Source organism: Benincasa hispida, chromosome 8 (assembly GCF_009727055.1).
Source record: "Benincasa hispida cultivar B227 chromosome 8, ASM972705v1, whole genome shotgun sequence".
Lineage (NCBI taxonomy): Eukaryota > Viridiplantae > Streptophyta > Magnoliopsida > Cucurbitales > Cucurbitaceae > Benincasa > Benincasa hispida.
This window is the reverse complement of record NC_052356.1, coordinates 44,671,772-44,692,973: the sequence shown is the minus strand read 5'-3', so window position 1 is coordinate 44,692,973 and position 21,202 is coordinate 44,671,772. Positions and strand designations below refer to the sequence as shown.

The window sequence follows — 21,202 nt, the reverse complement described above, 5'->3', positions numbered from 1 at the left end:
CTAATATCATCTTAAATTATCAATTGATTCTAAAAATTTGATATAATATGATGTCATATTTGAATTAGCAATCATAGTCTAATTGTCTAATACATTGTATTATTATAAGCTTTAATTTATTTCTCCTACATATTATAAGTTTTAATTTATTTCTCCTACATTTAGTTGTATAAAGAGTTGTTAGCCACATTATGCTTACCACACCATTCACCTTGAGCTTGATATTGGTGTTATATCATATAGCAATCAAATGAAGTTCACAACCATGTGAAACATTCTTCTTTTTTTCTTTTTCTTTTTCATATTTTAAGAATGAGAAATGTTCAATTTCAAACCTCAAAGACTAAATATTAGATACCAACTTCAAACTTTAGAGATGAAAAGCATAATTTCTCTTAATTTAAGTTGTTTTCATGCTTCTATACTCACTTGAAAGTACTTTGGTAATAATAAATAAGCTAACAGCAGAAGAAACAATAACAAAAGCAAGAATAAAACAGTTATGAAGGAATAAGGATAAAATTACACGATAATCATTTAATGAGATGATTGCAACCCAACAATCACAACTATGCCACGGAATTAAGTCCTATCGGTCAATTTTCATAATCATCAATCATTGGAAGACACGAATCCATGTGCTCAAATTAGTGAAATTAGGAATTGCTTTTACGACTAGAAAACAAATAATCAATTGGTACGGCACTGTACGGCTATATGAAGCATTATCCGTCCCTTCATAACAAGGAAAGGTCATTTCTGACCTTTTTTCTTTTTAAATAAAAATTTCTTTTTTTATGAAGGAAAGGTCATTTCTGTTTTTTGTCTACATTATAACAACACATTGTTACCATCATATCCCTCTTCTGTTCCTCTTTCCCATTTGAAAAAACCAAATCAAGGAGGGATCTATATTGCTCCTCCCCATTTGATTCCTTTGGAAAAACCATCTTTGCAATAATTCACCAAAGAATGAGAATGGAGTAACATAAGCATCTAATAAGAGTGTCTCTATCGAGCATGCACTTGCAGACGATTATCGAGCTTGATCATTGGTTCCATGAGGCTATTGAATTTCAGGAAACAGATCATGGGATGTTCACTTATCTCTGTTCTAAACAATGCAGGAAGTGAACTCTTATGAAAACCAAATCAATCGAGCTGAGACGTTCATTCCAAATCGACATAAATCTGCAGCCAAAAATGGATTTCATGAATTTGGCAGTGAAGGATCAAAATGTAAATAGTGTTTCTCAATCAAACGAGGAAATGAATTAGGCTGGAAAACTTTCCAGCAATGATCCCACCTATTGTATTGAAACCTCAGCAATAGCCAATAGCATACCTCTCTTTTTTCCTATTTTTACATATATATGAGCTATCCAAGCAGTGGAAAACACAAAACATTCTGGAACATTATGTAAATTATAGTACTGGCACAAACACTAAATTATGCAAACGATCTTAGAGATCCACTCTAAGAAGCAGAAATATGGAGCAAGTAATTTCCTGAGAAGTAAGAACATTTAAACAAGTACAGGATCAGTAAATTATATCATTGAAAATTACTTTTTATACTTTTAAGTTTTACACCATTTTTTATCCTCTGCTATCAGATTTTAAGCAAATTTAAACATAAAGTATAACAAATTTCTTTAAGGATATGATACTTTCAAACCAGAGAAGAAATTCATGTGTTCCACAAAACAAAAAAGAATTTCCTGAAGGAAAATTTGCAACTCAAAACATTATTCTTACAAGTCCCATGCACTTCATTGAGGTTTATCTATTTCCTGTATATAGTTTCAAAGAAGTTCTATGTCCTCTTATATAGTTTCAAAGAATTTCCTTTATTCAGTTTACATCGGTTGATGTAAATATTCCTAGAGCCGAAAAGAAAAAACCCTTCACTTCTTAATCTCTTTCTTATTTTCTTCCAACAACAGGTTCCCGCGTGTTCTAACTGTGCCCTTACATATCCTCTACGTGTCCCCTCTGCATGTCCAAAGTTAATGAAATAAAAAGAACACTCCAGATAATGTATTTTTAACACATGTCCAACACTGACACTAGTCGTTTAGCATCCATGCTTCCTATTTGACATCTAAACCAATTCATTCAGTGTATTTTACCATAACAGGTATCTCTCAACATGAAGGCGAGACACCTAACATAGAAACTGCAACCGTGCCCAGACAAGATTTTGCATTCACGTGCAAGGCAATGAAAATGATGCTTTTGAATAAATAAGAGAACGCTTTTAAATAAATAAGAGATTTTAAACCTCCAGATCTGGCAAAGGGTGGTCATAGGCTTTCTTCTCCCTAGTGTCAAAGACTTTAATGCCTGCGATTCTCTGAACTCCGGGTTTAATGGCAATGAGGTTCTGGTTGTACAAAGGCAGAAGTCAAAATAGTGTCAACGTGTTCTATCAGGAAAAAAAAAGTTTTAACATGATGGAGATTTAATCCTTTCTACGCTAAGGACACCAATTTCAATGCGTCTTTTGTATTTAATTGCTTCGTCCCAAAAGAGGAAAGTAAAAAAAAACGAGTTGCATGTTTTAATTAGAGATAATCCCTAATTGTGATGTACAATAGAGGGCTAGAACAGCAACTTGTATGGCAATGGAACAATTTTTTTTTTAACAAAAAAAAGTAGTACGCTCATAGAAGAATATATAAGGGAGTGTCGACTAAGCGTCATCAAAACAGGGTCCAACCGTGCAAGAAGCTCAAAAGGCTACATCTCAGCCCTTCTGGTTTCCAATGATTAAAAGGTTAAACAATACACATGCATAGGATGGTATAATAAATGAAATTTTTTGTTAATAATAAAATGCAATCACTTTTAGACTAACTCGTATCACAATCATCATATAAATTTGTTATTCATACCAGGTGGAAATCTGTGGAACCATATGGCTCAACTCTTGGTATGACCTGTTGAAAATTTCAGAAACACAATATCAGAAACGCATTTACAAAATGGATGCATAAAGAAATTCTCGTTTCGATAGCCTTCCAACATGTCATCCCTCGCCATGCCACAGAATTAAGGAACAAATTAATTAGTCAGTGTTGGAGCAGTGCGAAAGCTCCTATATTTTAAACACGAGTTCAACTAGAAAAAATACTTGCGTTCGTGCCAAATGGATTGACCTAAGCACAACAAAAGAAAATACACCAACTTCTAACATACGAATTATCAGAAATGATGAATTTTAATAGAAGGATGATAATGGATTGGTGTAGTGGTAAATAAGAAAACAATCTCTTGATGAAGGACTAATAGGTGATGAGTTAATCTATGGTGGCCACCTATATAAGATTTAATATTCTGTGAGTTTCTTTGACACTCAAATGCTGTAAGGTCAAGTGGGTTGTTCTATGAGATTAGTCGAGATACGTGCAAGCTAATTTGAACTCTTACGGATATTAAAAAAAAAAAAAAAAACAGAAGGATGGGATGCCATAATTAAGACAGAATGACCGAGCATACCATTGTCTGTAGACCATTAACCATAACAACCTTTTCTTCATCTGAACCGTTTAGTGACATCCAAACCTCAAAAGGGCCCAATTCCCTCTCAATCTGTGTTGTGAGACGCATATGTAACTGGAGACAATAAATCAATCAATTGCAAAATATCTCTGGGAAAATGGTGAAATAGAATTAAAGATGGATTTCAACCTCTTCTGGAGAATGACTAGTTAATTTAATTTTATCTTGCAAAATATCTCTGGGAAAATGGTGAGAGAATTAAAGATAGATATCAACCTCTGCTGGAGAATGACTAAATTTAATTTTATCTAACTTTCTAGATGAACTTTTCATAAGAAAACAATAGCAAAAGAAAAATTACCGTAAAAGGCCTCTCCAATCTGATAACATCTGGCATCTCAACAACATGCAACTCAAGCTCCTTGCGAGTAATGGGCTACAAAACAATATAAATGACCAATGAGAGAAATATCGGGCTAATAAACCGCCAAATCAACCCAAGGCTTTAACGTTGATGGGTTATAAAGAACTTAAACACCCTCTCACTCTTCTTCACTTATCGACTTAGGAATTAGCACAAAAGCCAACCCGTCAATGGAGATGAAATAACATGAACATTCAACCACACAATCTTCTCCCGCTCTAATTTTGATATCATGTTAAATCATTACTAAATCTAAAAGTTTAAACTAATAGATTGTGGTAATCTCCATCAATACTTCCAGAATATATTAAAGTAACAGGACGGAATATATTAAGTAACGAATAGTGTCTCGTCTTCTTTGACCTTTTATCTAATAAAAATACATCTATTTTAAAAGTTTGGGTTTGTAGCACATATTAGCTCTAGCTCTAGCTATAATTATCCGAGTAGAAAATGTCATCAAACAAACTATTAATTGCAGTTTCACAATAAATTAGTACATATTATATTAAATAGCCATGGCAAAATTTAGTTTCTCAACTCAAGGTAATACATATCATACATCCACACTAACTATAACATGTAACCAATAGATGATGTCAATATCATTTTTTTCTGCATAACAAAGTTCAAAATTTATTAAAGTTAAAAGGTTCTAATATTTTTTTCTTTATAGGAAAAAATTCCAGTGAACCCTACGCATAATTATGTTCTAAATATAATTTTAACAAGACCAAGTAAACAATCATCCTATTAACATCTATTGGGATTCATCTGAGGCATTCAACAGGAACCGCAGGGTAAAAAAAGTGTAAGATCAAAGCAAGGTTTTAGAGAAATAAAAATTCTTGATATCATGTGATAAACAGCCGTCAGTAAAATTTCAGACACTGCAAAGCAAAATAATCGCGTCACAATTGGAAACCATTGCCAGAACTAACAGAGAAAGGATACCAGGATTTAAACACAGTTTAAACTTAACATTCCATTGGCAGAAATCAATTGATAAAGCCAAGCTAAGTTCTCTGCAGCACGTGAGAGTTTGCTTACCAATAACCAAATCATCAACAAAAAAATTCCATATAATTGAATTTCTTTTTAAACTATTCTATGATATTAAGACACTCACAGAACCCAAAATCTGTTGTGTTTGCAGTCGTCCCGGTTCACCCATATTTGTACGCCATGTTATCTGAAGTTTACCAAGAATATTACTTCCCTCAACTTTCAGCGGAGAAGGACCGTGCGTTGAAAATTTCAATTGATAAAGAAAATTATGGATTCCTCCACCTGATCTGACCAATACAGGAGGCTTGAAGACCTCTCTGCAGCACAAGATTTAACATACGCTTGACTGTGAGAGAAAAGATGAATAGCAAAATACTTAACCATGAAACGCAAATTTGGCATGAATTAGCACTACAATCAATTATTTAATATCAGTGAATTGACATATGGTCCATACCTTGTTGTAGATTTAGGTTCAGAGTGATGTTCGTCAGCATTTATTATCACTGCACTCCAGTTTGGAGAAGGCTCAAAGTCAACTTGGTCCATAAATAGATTTGATTTTGTATGATTTTCAATGCAAGCTTCTAAGAATGTACTATCCTGAGATAGAAAGAAAACTATCATATGATAGTTCTTAATGAATTTTTCGAACACAGGACAACTGGAAATCAAAATACAGTAGCGTTATTCACCACCATTAATGCTTTATACAATCAATATCTAGAATCTAGCATAACTATAAAGTCATAGCATAAAAAACTACAATGAGAAGGAGCTGAGAGTACTGCATTATATCTACACAAATTGCCCTACGAAAAATTAATAAACAACATGAGATATGCAAACAATTCATCCTTACTTGACAAAATCACATAACTGCAATAAATTACAAAAATGATACAAAAAACCTGCCCCAAACTGAAACAAATATTGGCGTAAAATTACCATCTCTTTTAGCGTGAATGTAGAGGAACAAAGAAAGAGAGTTTTCAGAGTACCAAGATAAAAAGGATTACTTTTAGGATGTAAAACAATATGCTATAATTGAATTCAAACATTTACTGTGATATCAAAACAATAGATATACTTTAACTACAATACTTATGGGACATTCTAAACTTACGTTGACTGCTTTTAGTCAGCAAAACATACCTTCACTACTCGGACCTGCAGATGAAGTAATTTGAAGAATATCAGATATTTGATATAAACCCAGAACACTATGCAACAAAAGCCACTGAAAGCTTTCAATAAAATTCACCAAAGGCGAAAAGAAAAAGGCCACACATTTTAGTAAGGAGTAGTTGTATGTCACACATTGTAGGATCCAAAGAGCATATTACCTTTGTTCTGACCGACAGTGGATTTGCAACCATGAACTTGAAAAACTGTGGTAGATATTTACGCTCACCATCACCATCATTGTACAATGCAGTGCAGACCAGCCTATAACAACGAAATGAAGAATCACTTATAAGTACTTAATCAACAAAGAAACCACTTTGCAGGCATAGTAGCCAACATTTAATATGAAGCTTACGTATGAGCTCCGAGTTCCTTCACATCGTGTTCGACAATGAAGTCATAACGGCCCCCAGCACGAATAGTTTCAACAGGGGATTTTGATGAATCCAAAAGAAGGATTCTCTGCCTCTCCGTTTGAATTTCTGCCTGTACAGAAAGCTCTAAATTGAACTACCGGTCTACTACAAATCAGAGTGGATAAAGCAAAACTCAAATTCTCAAATATTGAAAGAAAAACATTCCTAATGCCTAAAAGGAAGGAAAACCGACCTTGATTATAACGTCCCTGACTTCAAAATTGGAGCTGTTATTCACACTTATATAGCTACAGAAAGTCTCGCCCAAATAAATTGCCCTGGGAGATGTCCACCATACATACGCCCAACAATTAACAAAAGAAAGATGCAAATAGATCAATTCATCCAGAGAAGGAAGCAGAAAGAAAGAGAGAAATAGAGAAAAACCCAAAAGCTTGAGGAAGTACGAGGAGGCCAGTGAGGCCCATAGCATCAGAGGAGTCATGAAGAACGAATCTGGAACTGTAGCTAAGATCGGAGTCGGAATCGTCGGACAACTGAGCTTCAAGGAGGCGAGGGAGCTGGTAAGCAGCCACAGGATCGTCCAAGATGTCCTCGCCGGCGACTAAATCGACCGGATCGAGGCGGAGAGGGGGATCAACTTGAAATGATGGCCTACAAAGCCTCATCACCCTGAAGGCCAGGGAGTGCGATCCCTGAGCACCGCTCATCTTGCTCGTTCTCTGTTTGAACACAGAATCTCAAAGAGGAACGGGAAGTAGCTGAAGATGGTAGAAATCCCAGCGCAATAACTCTGTAATACAATGAAGTTGAAACGAATCAAACAGGACGACATGTCGGACTCCTTATGCAACTGTCGGATAATCGATGGCCACTGGTCGATTCATCGTATCGATCGACAGTTGAGTTGAATCCTCAACCTTTTTTTTCTCCTTGTCCTTAAAATCATCTTTTCCTCTTAACTATATATGAATCACGTGTAATTTTCAATTTGATCTTCAGTCTTCTAAAATTTTCAATTTTAACTTTTACTAGTAATTTGAAATGTCTCAATAATTAGACAGATGTACGTACACTTTTTATTTAGAATTATTATTTTTTATTTTTATTTTATTTTATTTTATTTTTGAGTACCAGTAGATTCGAGAATTACCTAAATAGGGCGGTTGAATCAGATTTTCCAAAAACACTATATAATATATATGTTACTTTTTCTTTCTTAGTGCAACAGAGGAAAATATCTTATCAAGAGTAGAATTATGGCTTCTTCTTTTATTCTGATTGAGTAGAATTATAAAAAGCACACATTTTACGAAAAAAAAAAAAAAAAAAAAAAAAAAAATTAAAAGGAGAAAAAATATTTAGATACATCTGAGAGACAATACCTATCTTTGTACCTCCTATCAAATTGTTCAATAATAATTTATCATATGACAATAAAAAAATAATTTAATACTTTATTATGTGAGTGGCGAGAAAAGATGCACAAAGATGATGCATTCCTCATCAGATGAGAACAAAGGGAAAAACAAAAACCATATTTTTATAAGAGTACATATATGAGTATAAAATAATTATCATAGCAATTAAGTAATAATTGACCTTTACTTTTTAATTCCTACCGACAAACCTTGTATCTGCCCAAGGTATCACAAATTCTCATCAGATTCCACCTCACAAACTTTTTTCAATTGGATATCGATGTCCCTCTAACAATTTCAAAGAACTATAAAATTATTCACTTCCCTACAATGAAACATGAATACTCACCCATCTTCCATTTTGAGTTTCTACTTACTGCATTCTTCCCTTTCAACCAAAAGCATGCATACTAGAGGGTAGCTAGTAAATGGAGACCTTCTGTTCTGTTCAAATAATTTCTATTAAATATAATTTTTGTGGAGTATCCATTTTTAAACAAGTCATGCAAACCACTGTCATCTAGGTGGTGCATGATTATCAATTGTACAACTGCAACCTAATGAAGCCTTCGGGCTTCCATCATCTATCTCCATGCTCAAATCTATGAAACATCAATGGCTACTATGTACAAAACTAAAAAAACTATGCCTCAGCTACACGCTCCGCTGCCCTCACCTCCCCATTTTGATGGCAATGAATCATCGGTAGATATTTTCCAAGGGGAAGAGAAAAATCTTTGCTTGCCTTATAAGCTGGACATCCTTCTCGTTATTGGTCACTGTAATGTGCCTTTTTATGAACAAGATAATGGCACTCGTCAAGCTCCTCACGCAAGAGGAACTCCACCCTGTAATTTCAAAGACGTACAAAAAAGGTTGAAGATATATTAGTACAAAATAAAGGGTGGAAAACAAAAAAGCAAAAAACTGTAGGTGCATCTTCTGCAGCTAATCATTTCTTAATAATCATAAAATCGTAGATTGACTGGACAAAACAAAGGAAAGGGTAAGTCACGCACATTTCTAATTTGTGTGTCCACAGGCATAAAACATACGTGGAAGATGACACTTAAAACTATTTCATTTATTTACATCAAAAGTTAGTTTGAAAACTAGAGCATGAAGGAAACAGGCTTCCATATTTCATCTCATAACCTACTAAACAAAAACGCGAGCCATAATCATTCATTTTCAATCTGCTACTCGAAATATTTTAGAACTTATAGCACGTTTTCAATTAAAGGAGGGCATATATCACAGCTACTCAGATCAAAATAATCAGGACTTCAGTTAATGCGGCTCCCTCTGTCTCTTTGACATCTATTAATAACAAGCTACTTTCGGATTATTAATTTCATTTTTTTGGGGGGTATAAGAAACTGTTTATTCATCGGATTATTAATTTCTACTCAGCAATTCTTTCTGTTATCTTCCTTCGAGAGGCAGCATGAAGAGTTGGAAGAAAGTAGTCCCCAACTCCCTGGAGGCTAATTTCAATAAAAGGTGGAAATTGGAAAGTTCCAGAAAAGGTAAATTCCAAATTAACAAATTCAGGTAATAGAAGATCGAGTATAACATACCTTATGGTGGGCAGGCACATGCAGTGCCAAATAAGGTAAAGATGGAGTCCATCCTCTAACTTGTGTTACTGTATGCCCTACCTCATGTAATACTACCCCTAGTGTAACCGTACTTTATCATATGAAGCAATTTGATTGCATGAACTTGAGCCTTAGTTCAGCCTTGAGGAAAGGATTTTGAAAATTTGGTCAGACGGTAGATGAAAGTCTGCAATATCATAAATGACATGGCAAATATCACTGGATTAAAGTGACATTACCACCCTATTGTTGAAGCCAGGGTTGTATATGGCACTGCATAATTATACAACTCGAACCCATGTTCCACCACACATTGGGCATCCATAAGCCCATCGGCTAATCCACCAAGTTTCCCTCTCATTTTGAGTAGTATCATTAGTAGCACCAGGTGAAGCAAAGGCTGATGTCTGCCTCAAACATCTCATGCACTGCAAATCATAAAGTCACAAGATTCACAATGAAAACAACACAAAGAATAGCAACAGATATTCTGTAGCAGTCAGATCCCTCTAAATTTATGGTAAGTAATACACTATCAACATGAGGCCAATTAAATCTAGAAACAGATTGCACTAAACTGATATTATTGCAAAATAACTCATTGCCATCTGCTTCCTAAAGTTGAATAAAATTTTAATCTATTAGACACAAGTTGTGTGCATGTTACTGTCCCAAATATGTAGTGAGATTTTGGAATGTAATTTGTATCGTCTTCAACCTATCAATGTCTCTCAAGTCTCAATACTTGTGAAACAATGTCTATGTACTGGAATCATTTATATAATATGTGAAAAATGACAAGGGAACTACAATATCAGACCTTATACCAAACCCCTTCAAGACCAGTCTTCCAGACAGCAGTCACAACATCTCTACGAGATCCCATTATACCTAGGAATGCTCCAAGGCCAATGGACGTATTCAAGCCAAAAGCAGCATCTCTTTCAGACATCCTGCGCTTCCTAGGCCACAAACCATTAGCTCCATAATAAACATTGCAATTTTCCAATGAGTTGAGATCAAGTGGGTCTGATGAATTACTGAGCTTAGAATTATCATCTGTGGGACCCAAATCATCTACATCAGACCAAGGCCCACCATACATATTCCGCCTGTGCCATTCTTCAGCTGGAGGGTGGAGTTCTAATTCCCTTAGCAACAGACCAGCAGCATCCGCACCTCTAGGCCGGGGCATATTCTGTGCAGCCAATCCGTTAGAGGTAGAAATTTATTTATTTATGCTCTGGGGGGGGTGGTCAAGAAACAAAGCAGAAAACGGAGGAACAAAGAAAAACGAGCACAATATCTGCAAAAGGTTGCCCCAACAAAAAAAATCCTCCAATCGGCACATATGAAAGAAAAATTAGCTCGACAGGTAAATGTCAAAATGTCAACTGTAGGAGTTGCAATGTTTAACCCACCCCACCCCCACCCCCCCCCCCCCCCCGCCCCAAAAAAAAAAAAAAAAAAACCTCCAAGAGTAGATGTTAGGTCAATCTTCAATGTTAGACCTATGCCCTACTACCATCAATGTTAGATGTTATTTTCAAATACCAATATGGCCTCTCTGATCATCTCAAGGGGAGCGATTAAGTGAAAGAACTAAATAAGCTACTTCTGTTATAATACAGTAATACTTCATCATGTATTATTAGCTTAGCATTTAGCAGTTCGAGATAATGGGATAATAATGATCAATTCCTTGAGTGATGGCCAACAAACATTATATGGAGAAAATATGATACAAACTTCCTATCCATGAAAGCAACAAATATTATATACCTGCATATGTGGACCAAGGGATGCTTCTACAACTTCAGGTAATACAGTATAGTTGCCGTCAATGTAATGCAGACGCACTTGGATATTACTACTCCCCACCTGGGAAACAGGTAATGGATGTGGAAGACTAGCAGTACGACGGCAGAGATCGATAAGTATGAGGAAAAGAACTTTCACCTGCGGAGTAAAAATTAAAGCAGTTTAAGCCTTCTTTTATAATAAAATTATGAAATCGCCTAATAAATTTCATGTCAAATAGGATCTACCCTTGCAAATAAAAAGAATTCACCCAACTGCCTATACCACAAAATAGTAAATACCAACTATATAGCTCGGTAAACTGGGAATTATCCCAAGCGGCCTAAAACAGAGGAAAGGAATAAATTGTAACAAAAATTGGAAATAAGCAACTTATTCCACCTCCTCAGAAGTATATCCTTGACCGGCATTTCCTGTACCAATTCTTGACCTACCAGCAAGCCCTTCTTCAGCACCTTTAGCTCCAGTTACAAGCTGACCAGCTCGAGCTATTTGACTTTCATCAGGCTTAACTATATTTTGCACCGGCTTGACAGAAATGGAGTTGATCTCCTCCACTTTCCCAGGAACAGCAGGTTGAGGTTTCTGGATGTTTGCATCAGCATTTCTTTGTGAATTACCAATATAACGGGGAAGCTGTGTTCGGCGAAAGAAAAAACAGAAGAGCAAAAGTTGGCATAATCTGTGTAAGAAATGGCAGTCCCCAATAAGCCGAACGGCTGGGGTTCCAGGAAAAGTTCCAGTGTTTATGCTTATTGGCATAAAGGTAGATGAACCGCTAATGGGGTTTGGTGTTGAACTGGTTACTCCATCAGTTGTGCTACTAATCTTGGCAATTGCACCTTGCACCCAAGCTTGCATCTGGGTGCTTCCTGTAGTACTCGTTGTACCGCTTTGAGCACCTAGAAACATGCAATAAAAATTTAAAATCACATGCAATCTAGATTAACCTGGACGTGTTCATGCCTCCATTTTTAAGTGAAGCAACCAAGGAGTTGTCTAAGCATCAACTCCGCAAGTTCAAAGGAAATAAGTCATCTTAAAGCTGCTAATTAATAAATAAAATAAAATTTATTCATAATTAAACAAAACTGTTTTTAAAAAATAAAAGATAAAAATTTAAGGAATGAAAAATAAATGAACAAAAAGCAAAAAATAACTGAACAAACAAGAAACTGTCCAAAATTTGAAAAAAAATTTTCAATATGGGAAAATAAACAAAGAAATCTCTTTTTCAACAATTTATTGATAAGACAACAGAGTGAACTCACCCTGGCTTGTTGCAGGAGATGCAGAACTCTGAGTAGGACTGGCCACCATATTACGGTTGCTACCAGTTCCTGCTGTAACAGCATGACTTGCCAAAGTGCGGCAGAAACTAGCATAACGTCGCAAACGTGTAATAAAATGTGAAGCAAGATCAAGCACAGCATCAACGTAAGCCTGCATCACTTTGTAATCCTCAAAATAAGTGAAAGAGAAGATGAGTGAGCTTAAAAGTAAAAGAGAGGACAGTTATCTCATGCCCTTGCCCACAGTTCAATTGGCATTGGAAAGCCATGGCCACTCTTATCAGCTTAAAAGTGGCTAGGTATATTTGGAGGCCATATAACCAAGCCATCGTGATGAAAGACAAAAGCACTTCATAAGTTCCTATAAATGCATCAACACTCTAGTTCCTTTACTGTAGTAAATATATAAAGGACGTGATGATTCAGGACTTGGGTAAATTTGGATGTCTTGATCAAATTCTTAATTGAGTAGGGTTAGGATTAGTTTCCTTAGTTAACTAGGATTAGATTTAGTTTTTTTTTTTATCAATTAGAATTAGTTTCTCCTTTTGTCCCTTAATCAACATCAGAAGAAGTTTCTATTTTGAAGCTAGACTGATCGAACCTGAATGCTGGGAATCAGTGCTGGTTCTACAGCCATTGCTTCAGGATCAATGCCGGATAATGTTTCACCGGATGCATGCCATGGCTCAGATAGTAAAGCAGATGGATTTATTAAAGCAGATTCAATTCCTTTACCCAACATATCCAGCAACAACCTTGCTTGCATATCTAAAACCATTGCCCTGACTTCTTGGGCATTAGTGCCTTCCAACAATCTGCATTTTATCCTGTCCAAGCTCTGTATTGTGGACAAGACAAAGAAAAAGAATGAAAAGAAGCGCATAGGCAGTTAAGAAACAAGTCACGATTCTCTACAACATGATTAACCAGCACTCCAAGGATGAGAAGAAGGTCGCAGTAAATATTTTTGAAGAGGAAAAAAAAAACAATTCCATTTAATGATGAAATAGTAAAAATGGCTATGCAAATGAGATCTCCACAGAGACATATAGAACCTAAGACATCAACAAGAAGAAACAAACACAATATCATCCCACCATTCATCAATGTTCTTGAAGGTAGTAACATTGAAGAAACTTCGAGAAGCTATACACAAAACTTTGGCTTTTATCGTTGAGCTAAGACCGGGTCTAAGAGAAGTCATTCTCTCACATTTCTGAGCACAGGAATAAGATTATTGAACAAGTTTGCACCATAGATCTTAAGCTGCTGGGAAGAAAGGAACCACGTGGTCTTGGTTTGGTCTAAAAACCTCATATACAGCACAAGTTGTAGGAACAAACACAGAGACCTTTGTTGCACATTTCCAATAAAATCCACCCCACCTAAACAGAGAGCCCATATAAACACCTTATATTTCTGAAGAATGGATGACTTCCACAAAACTTTAGAGAAAGCCGACTGGACAACTTGAGGTCCTTGTGAAAGAAAGGAACAAAAAGATTTCGCTGAGAAGAACCCTGGTTTTTTAAGAAGCCAATTACTAGCACCACGGCTTTGAGAGAAAGGGAAGCTGAAGAGCTATAAGTTCAAAGAATTCCAAAGAAGCATTTTTTATTGACCAGAAACTTCAGCAAGCACACCAGGCCCCCTTTCATGGTGATCCTATTATCATGGTCAAGCTAAAAGGCCAAGGAAACTTCTCCTACGGAAACCACTTCAGCCAAGGGTTCGCAAAAAACCGAATTACCAGCATAATCATTCACTTTAATCTGAACTTTTATGAACAATGTTCTCACAATGAAAAATAACAAATGAAGGGCTACACAAACTAGGGGGAGAGAGCCTGTTTGCAATAGTTTTTTTTTCCATAGCATTCCTCCATAGTAAAACACCAAATCACGTGGCCGACAAACTTTATGAAAACAATTTTCAATCAAGAGGACAAAAATTATATTTGATGCCATAACTAAGGAACACCAAGCACCACAACATAAAACAAATTTGATCTTGAAGTTTCTTATTTGATGTAAATTATCCCACAATTTCTGTGATAATGGATACCAGAATAAGCCAGAAAATGAAGTCAACACAGTACAAACCTCCAATCAGATGGAAGTAAGAAAGACAATTAATGGATTCATAAGGAAGCTTAAACCAAGGAATGAGAAGCTCCAGAAACGCAAATGAAAAGCAATAAACAACATGCACTCTGAGATCTGGTTAGTTGAATGTAAAAAACAGTTTGAATAGATTCAAACTACTATGGTTGGTGATACCAAAACAATGGAGAACTTACAGGACCATACTGCTGCCTGTGTTGGCTAGAAGGAAGTGAATGAAAATCAGCATCCAAGACTGCTATGACGCTATTTGGAGAAACTGAAATGACATATTTGTCAATTAGATATGCTTAAAAACTGTCATGTTATTTAGACAAAACTTGACTTCTCACTTGCACTGTCATTTCTGTAGTGACAATGACACAAACTCATTCATTCATACCAATGCCATCTTCAGCAGCACTCTGTGTACAGCCAACAGCATCCCACCAATCAACACCAACGAGAAGGCTCCACCAAAACCTACACAAACAAGAAATATTCAGAATAACCATGGTGTTTAAAAGTATTGGTATAAATAAATTTACCATAATCCGTTAGCTTAAACTTTTGGGTTAATTGGTGATTTCACATAGTATCAAAGCCCTATGTTTCAGCGCTCCAATTAATATTGATTTTCATTTGTTTGGTCTTTTACAAATTTTAAGTCCACAAGTGAGAGGGTGTTAAAAGTATTGATATAATAATAGTAATTTATTAAACTCATCCGCTTAAGCTTTTGGATTTATTGGTGATTCAACACATGACATAGACAGACAAATCATCCAACACTTCAGCTAGGAAGTAGCATATAAGATTTTCATTAGAATACAAGAAATGCCAAAGAATGGCCCCATCAATACACCTTTCAGCAATTGCACGCTCCCAAGTTGAAGAGTTTGCCTTCAGCTGATTGCTAGGAGCTGCAGGAGGAAGAACACGAATGATCTTCAACATGGTGCAGTCCTTATTTACATCATGCCAAACAGATGCAGAACAGCAGCTAGTGGAAGAAAAAGCAGGGGCAGCAATGGCTGGTCCAACATTGATCTGGTAGTTCTCGACAGGAGCGAAGTTTGGACCAGAGAAAATATGCACCCCACCACATAGAAAAGCAACAGCTATCTCACCACCATGAGCAGAATACACTATTCGAGCAAGTGTTCTGACATCACTGGGAAGATCAAATGGATCAAAACAAACTCTTTTTGCCTTATCAATATAAGCCCCAGACAACTTCCGTAGATCAGAGTTTGCTCCCGAAACTGTTGATTGATTAGATTTAAAATCACTAGTTGGTGAAATGCTCGTGTCCACTTTAGATAACCAAACCGTTTGCATGGGTGCCTGACCACCAAAGCTGGCAGTGGGATTTCCAAAAATTTGATGGAGAACAACAGGTTGAAGTGAAGATTCCCAACGTTGCACTCTCCACCCAGAAATTGAAGGACCTTCATCTGGATCATAAGGAGACATGTACTGTCCTGCATGAGTAATTAGACCATCATCAGACTGAGATATATAACAAGGCGGGGGGGAGGGGATGGGGTGGACAAAGAAAAAAACAAAAACAACAACAAAAAACTTGCAGCAACCAGGAGGAAGGGAAAAAAGAGGCAGGCAACTGCAAAAAGAAACGTTTGAAGTTGAAAACCCATAGGAAGGTATTGTTAAATTAAGATCTCAAGCCACATCAGCAATCCCCTATAAATCATAAAAGATGCATCTATTTCTATACGTTCACCCTCCCACCTAGTGAACTAGTTCCTTTCACTAACCATAAAAAGCAGTAAAGTTAGGATAGGAATGAGAGGCTAAATTGAAATTCATTGTACAGATAATTACCCTCAACTATAACAATAGCTATAACAGAGCCACCCCGAGTTGGGTCAAAGGCAACAGCGGTAACACCAGAACCCCATGTTGTAGTTGTGGCAGATTGAGCTGCAGCCTCAGGGGACACATATGCAGAAAAATTAGAAACTGGTGAACAATGAAGTGGAATAGTATCATTGACATCTTGATCAGTCTGCTTTTTTCCTTGCTTTAACTCAGATAATAAAAATTCTTGCCAGCTAAACAGATATGCAGCCAATGGGGCAAAACCAGACCAATTAGGAGGACTGAGTGGAGCAGGGACCCCATTGCTTGTGTTTGTCTTCGGAGTGGCTTGAAACCCATTTCCAGGGCCAGGAGTAACCTCCCAAACAACAACAGTGGATGGATTTACAATTGGAACTCCTGCTACATGCATGGCACCACTATCTGTTATGATGGCATCAGCAGCCATGATCCCACTTGGTCCAGCACCCAAAAGTCCTTTGCTTGTGCAGAACCATTTTGGTGGTGAGCTATTTTGACTAGGAGGCCACTGGGACCAATGAAGTTGAACAGAGCCTGAAGAGAAAACTGAACAAACGCAAAGAAAATTTGGCCACCTAGCTGAAACACAAATTGCTGCATTAGACATTTCTAAATAATATTTGAAAAATTCTGGATATATATCTTTTTTAGAAAGAAAAAAACATGGTGTACAAGTAAGGACACACATGCCTTAGTAGTCCCCAGAAGACAAACACCAAAATGTACAATATTTGTTATAAAAAAACATGGAGGACATTTAATGTCCAGGGTAAGTGGCACCATGATTTGAACTCACTAACTCAAAGAAACTTGGATTTGCAGTTTTTCCCTTTTGATCGTTGGGCTAATTCAAGGTGAACATTTAGGAACATTGGAAAAATAAATACATTTACACAATTTTATAGTCAACAATGAAGTTAATACTTGATCCTGAACTACAAATCTGTAGAATCAGATACATGCAAAATTAACTCGTGTGAAAAAGATTTAAAATTTGGAATAACCTGACGTTTGTGACTGCTGTGGCAGAAATTTTTCCTCAAAATTTGGCTTGGAGTTTGATGAGTTGGATTTTGACGAAAGCCACCTATACTGATATTTTAAACATATTAAAAACATGATTAAATAAAACCCTAGTTACCTAAATGAAAAAGAAGACAAGTATATGGCCTAAAAGAGGGAATCAAGGTAATGGCATAATTAATTAAAAAAACAATGCATATAAACGTATGTAAATATTTAACATGATAGAGAAGCTCCAACAAATCATTGAAAACCCCAATGAAACTTCAGGTCCTACCATTATGCTTTAGTTTGTGTACTTGAGTAACATTTATAATTGCTAAAAAGTAAAATTAGAAACTATAAATCTAAAAAGGATGTTAATACAGATCTTAAGTTTAAATCTTATAGTAACTATAGAATTAAGTAAAAGATATGAAGAAACAATCATATCTTAAAATTACCATACCAGATATTGGCCTTACACTTCAACCATCTTCCTTCATATAAGAATTTAATGAAGATGCTAAAAAATAATAATAATAATTGCAAGCAAAAAACTTAACATAACTCAGAAACTAAATGCACCATTAAAACTACGTATAATAGACAATAACATACTGCAGACAACCCTGACAGCCACTTTGTAACAACTGCAATATCCTGTCGCCATTCATGCTCAAGCTGCCAGCAGCTAGCATCACGAACAAGGTTAGCTGGACCCTGGATGAAAATAGAACGGTAAAGCAAATTAAAACAAGAAAAGATGTATGCTCATATATAGTCTAAGAGCACGTGCAAGACTACTAATAGGCAAAGCTCGTCACATGAACCCTTGCAAATTAAAACAAGAAAAGATATATGCTCATATATAGTCTAAGAGCACGTGCAAGACCACTAATAGGCAAAGCTCGTGACATGAACCCTTGATTAAAACACCCATTATTATGAGATCTTGATTCTGAAAGAGAAAAAAAACATAACCATTACATTTTTCAAGGGAATATATGATTTGAGCTTACCCGAGAAGGTTGAGTCCAAATAGTTGTCCTCCCATGGAAATTAGCTATTAGCAGAGCACGTGGACAGGAAGTTGGGGACCATTCAATAAATTGGACAGAATCGCGTGGAGAATCTGCAGATTGTGAAATACATTTTACTGAAAATTTCAAACGAGGAAAATAAAATGCATCTGAGGACAAATCATGAAAAAAATTATATCCTCATTTTTTTTTCCCTTTTGAAACAATGGTGCTCTACTAATACCTCGTCTATCCAAAATAAACTCAACTTTCTCCCAAGTTCTTTACTCGTTCAACTACATAAATAGTCACCAATTCTGATATGACAAACCAATACAAGGGCAAGAAAATGTAGAGAATAATTATCAAGAATTTACAATAAAAAGATTACAGATGATCATCGTATCGGATGGTAAAACTTTAGGATTTTTTATATCTACAAGTCTCTGAGTCAACTTGCGCACCTTGCCTATTCTCAAGGGGAACCACGTAGGCCTACTAAATTTAGTTGCCAAGGTAACTCATAGGATATTAAATCCTGCATAAGTGGCCACTGGCTTGAATCATTCCCACTAAGCTCTTTATCATTTACATGGCCTTGACCACTAGTCCAACCCATGGTGGCTTAAAATTCGGTGTAAACAGCCAAAGCCAAGAGAAGTTTATCAAAAACAGTATCCTCTTTACAAAATAAAGGTCTTATGTACAGAGGAAGGCCCAAGCTAACTGCTTACCTACCCAAATAAGTAGCAAAAATATATTAAAGAATTCAAGATCTGAAATAAAAATAAAACTAACAGCTGCAAGATAACAAAGCAAAAGAATACTAATAAAACCAAAACGACTCAACAGTGGTTACACCCAAAATTCTAGGCTTATAGGTACCCCAGCTTTACAAAATGACATACTAAAATCTCCATGCTTGGTGGTTGCAAAGAATCCACCAGTAAAATATCACCATAAAGTTAAAGAGTAATAGAACGCTGAGGTATATAACACAGCATACCTGCAATGACATTAAACACGGCACACTCTGTCGGTCGCTCTGGAATCACAATGTGAATGGGGATCCAAAATGGTGGGTTTGCATTGGAACTAGAAAAAGATAAAACCAATGATGATCATTTAGAAGACAAATGTTACAAAGAAAAAATCAGAAAGAAGGTTACATCGAAGGATAACAACATTAGAGCTCTCTAATTGGAGTTATATTAGACACCGTGCCTAGAGAAGGGGAAAAATCATTTGCCATGGATTCGCAGGGCATTCTTACATAAATAAGCGTAGCCGTAAGATGAACTTTAATTGTACAACTAAATTCCTTCAATTCTTGGCATATACAGAGCAAAAGGTTTCTAGAAATGTAAACAGCTCAAGACGGTATACGATTTATTTCATCGTAACTTCCTTTGAAACCACAGACCCACATGACTAATCCAAAAGACGATCAAAAAATAAACGAAAGCTAACCTCGGAATTCTCGCACATGTCTCGGATGCACAGGCAATAGCATTCAGCTTGCCACACCAAGCAACAGCACTGGGAAAAAAAAACAGCAGAGAGTTGAAATTGAAGCTCCCTGAAGTAACTTAAAGCATAAAACTACCGAACTAAGGTATTAGTCATTGGGGGCAATTGCACCCAATTCTCCACTTGCCACGACCATTTAACTATTTGCATATCCAAAATTATCCCTCAAAGCAATAATCACAAAATTCCAAGCTTGTATGAACTCCTATCTCAATTCGTTGAGCATGAAAATCAAAAGCATATAAAAATTAAAACCCAAGAAGCAAAACTAACCTAAAATTGCGACAGAGCTCAGGAACACTCATTTTGTGCTGCAAATTGGATCTTGGTTGCTTGAGCTTAATTCGAAAAACAGTAGCAGGGGTGACCAAGTACTCGTCCATTGAATCTTCAGGTTTTTCCATAACCTGCTCCTCCTCAGCAGCCACAACTTCCGTTTTGTCGGAACCTTTGGGAAGCTCCAAAGGATGAACCAGGGGTTCTTCCTCCCCTTCCGTAGCGTTGGAAACTTGACTCATTGAGAAGAAAGAGAACCCTAATTTATATAGAAAGAGAGAGAGAGAGAGGATGCAAGTGGTGGAAAGTCGCAATTGAGGATGACAGGTATCACTGTTGAGAGAGTAGTGGGGTTAATGTGGGTGGCTTTGGATTTGGCTTTTCTTAAAATAAATAAAGAAAATTGGTGAGTGGGTTTTTTTCTGCTTTGTGCTTAGGGTTTGGCGTTGGCCGAGCATATACAAGAAGCAGCCGATTCCTTGTTACAGTCAGCTTCACTTCACGCTCCTTAACCCTTCGTCGTCTTCGCCTCTTCCGTTTTCAATGTCAATTCTAAGGACAAGTTAATGATATAAAATAAAGAATAATAAACCTTTCGATTACGAAGGAAAAAATTATAAAAATATTATTCTTTTAAAAATGCATCTAACCTTCACATAAATGGTAATAATAATAAATTACTTTATAATTTGGAGAGGACTGCAAAAGTTGTAGAGATGAAAATTATAAAATAGAGGAGAATTGAAAAATTCTTAAATCATGTTTAAG

The 21,202-nt window shown here is 36.2% G+C and overlaps 2 protein-coding genes across 5 annotated transcripts; both read right to left on the bottom strand.

Moving 5' to 3' along the window:
- Positions 1–624: 624 nt before the first annotated feature.
- On the bottom strand, positions 625–7,438 carry LOC120083091 (trafficking protein particle complex subunit 13). 2 transcript variants are annotated; one of them, XM_039038643.1, is made up of 12 exons: positions 6,928–7,436; positions 6,734–6,818; positions 6,480–6,610; positions 6,283–6,385; positions 6,092–6,106; positions 5,394–5,539; positions 5,058–5,253; positions 3,866–3,940; positions 3,502–3,618; positions 2,898–2,942; positions 2,285–2,386; positions 625–1,191 (listed from the first exon to the last, which is right to left on the bottom strand). In XM_039038643.1, the coding sequence occupies exons 1-12, from the start codon at positions 7,209–7,211 to the stop codon at positions 1,171–1,173; spliced, it is 1,320 nt and encodes a 439-aa protein (XP_038894571.1). In that variant the 5' UTR covers positions 7,212–7,436; the 3' UTR covers positions 625–1,170. The 2 variants fall into 2 exon arrangements, with proteins under 2 accessions (XP_038894571.1, XP_038894570.1); XM_039038642.1 differs by lacking the exon at positions 625–1,191 and adding an exon at positions 1,198–1,995 and having other exon boundaries at positions 6,928–7,438.
- A 926-nt stretch (positions 7,439–8,364) lies between these two features.
- Positions 8,365–20,930, bottom strand: LOC120083332 (mediator of RNA polymerase II transcription subunit 16). 3 transcript variants are annotated; one of them, XM_039039046.1, is made up of 18 exons: positions 20,432–20,930; positions 20,099–20,167; positions 19,635–19,723; positions 18,629–18,741; positions 18,228–18,329; positions 17,609–17,696; positions 16,587–17,183; positions 15,607–16,225; positions 15,145–15,224; positions 14,939–15,021; positions 13,241–13,477; positions 12,616–12,787; positions 11,726–12,246; positions 11,306–11,482; positions 10,344–10,721; positions 9,763–9,951; positions 9,503–9,664; positions 8,365–8,770 (listed from the first exon to the last, which is right to left on the bottom strand). In XM_039039046.1, exons 1-16 carry the CDS (start codon positions 20,674–20,676, stop codon positions 9,805–9,807), a joined length of 3,717 nt encoding a protein of 1,238 aa, XP_038894974.1. In that variant the 5' UTR covers positions 20,677–20,930; the 3' UTR covers positions 8,365–8,770; positions 9,503–9,664; positions 9,763–9,804. The 3 variants fall into 3 exon arrangements, with proteins under 3 accessions (XP_038894974.1, XP_038894973.1, XP_038894976.1); XM_039039045.1 differs by having other exon boundaries at positions 9,503–9,951; positions 20,432–20,929; XM_039039048.1 differs by lacking the exons at positions 20,099–20,167; positions 20,432–20,930 and having other exon boundaries at positions 9,503–9,951; positions 17,609–17,691.
- Positions 20,931–21,202: the final 272 nt, after the last annotated feature.

What these genes read in the sequence shown, in the direction of transcription:
- LOC120083332 (XM_039039046.1), bottom strand. Translation starts at nt 20,676, where the DNA reads ATGAGTCAAGTTTCCAACGCTACGGAAGGGGAGGAAGAACCCCTGGTT. An exon ending in TTTGGACTCAACCTTCTCGG is followed by an intron (nt 18,330 to 18,628) that starts GTAAGCTCAAAT and finishes ATTTTCATCCAG; the next exon opens with GGTCCAGCTAACCTTGTTCG. An exon ending in ACAGCAGTCACAAACGTCAG is followed by an intron (nt 17,184 to 17,608) that starts GTTATTCCAAAT and finishes TTTGTGTTTCAG; the next exon opens with CTAGGTGGCCAAATTTTCTT.
- LOC120083091 (XM_039038642.1), bottom strand. Translation starts at nt 7,211, where the DNA reads ATGAGCGGTGCTCAGGGATCGCACTCCCTGGCCTTCAGGGTGATGAGG. An exon ending in GTACTTCCTCAAGCTTTTGG is followed by an intron (nt 6,819 to 6,927) that starts GTTTTTCTCTAT and finishes GACATCTCCCAG; the next exon opens with GGCAATTTATTTGGGCGAGA. An exon ending in TCAGGGACGTTATAATCAAG is followed by an intron (nt 6,611 to 6,733) that starts GTCGGTTTTCCT and finishes CTTTCTGTACAG; the next exon opens with GCAGAAATTCAAACGGAGAG.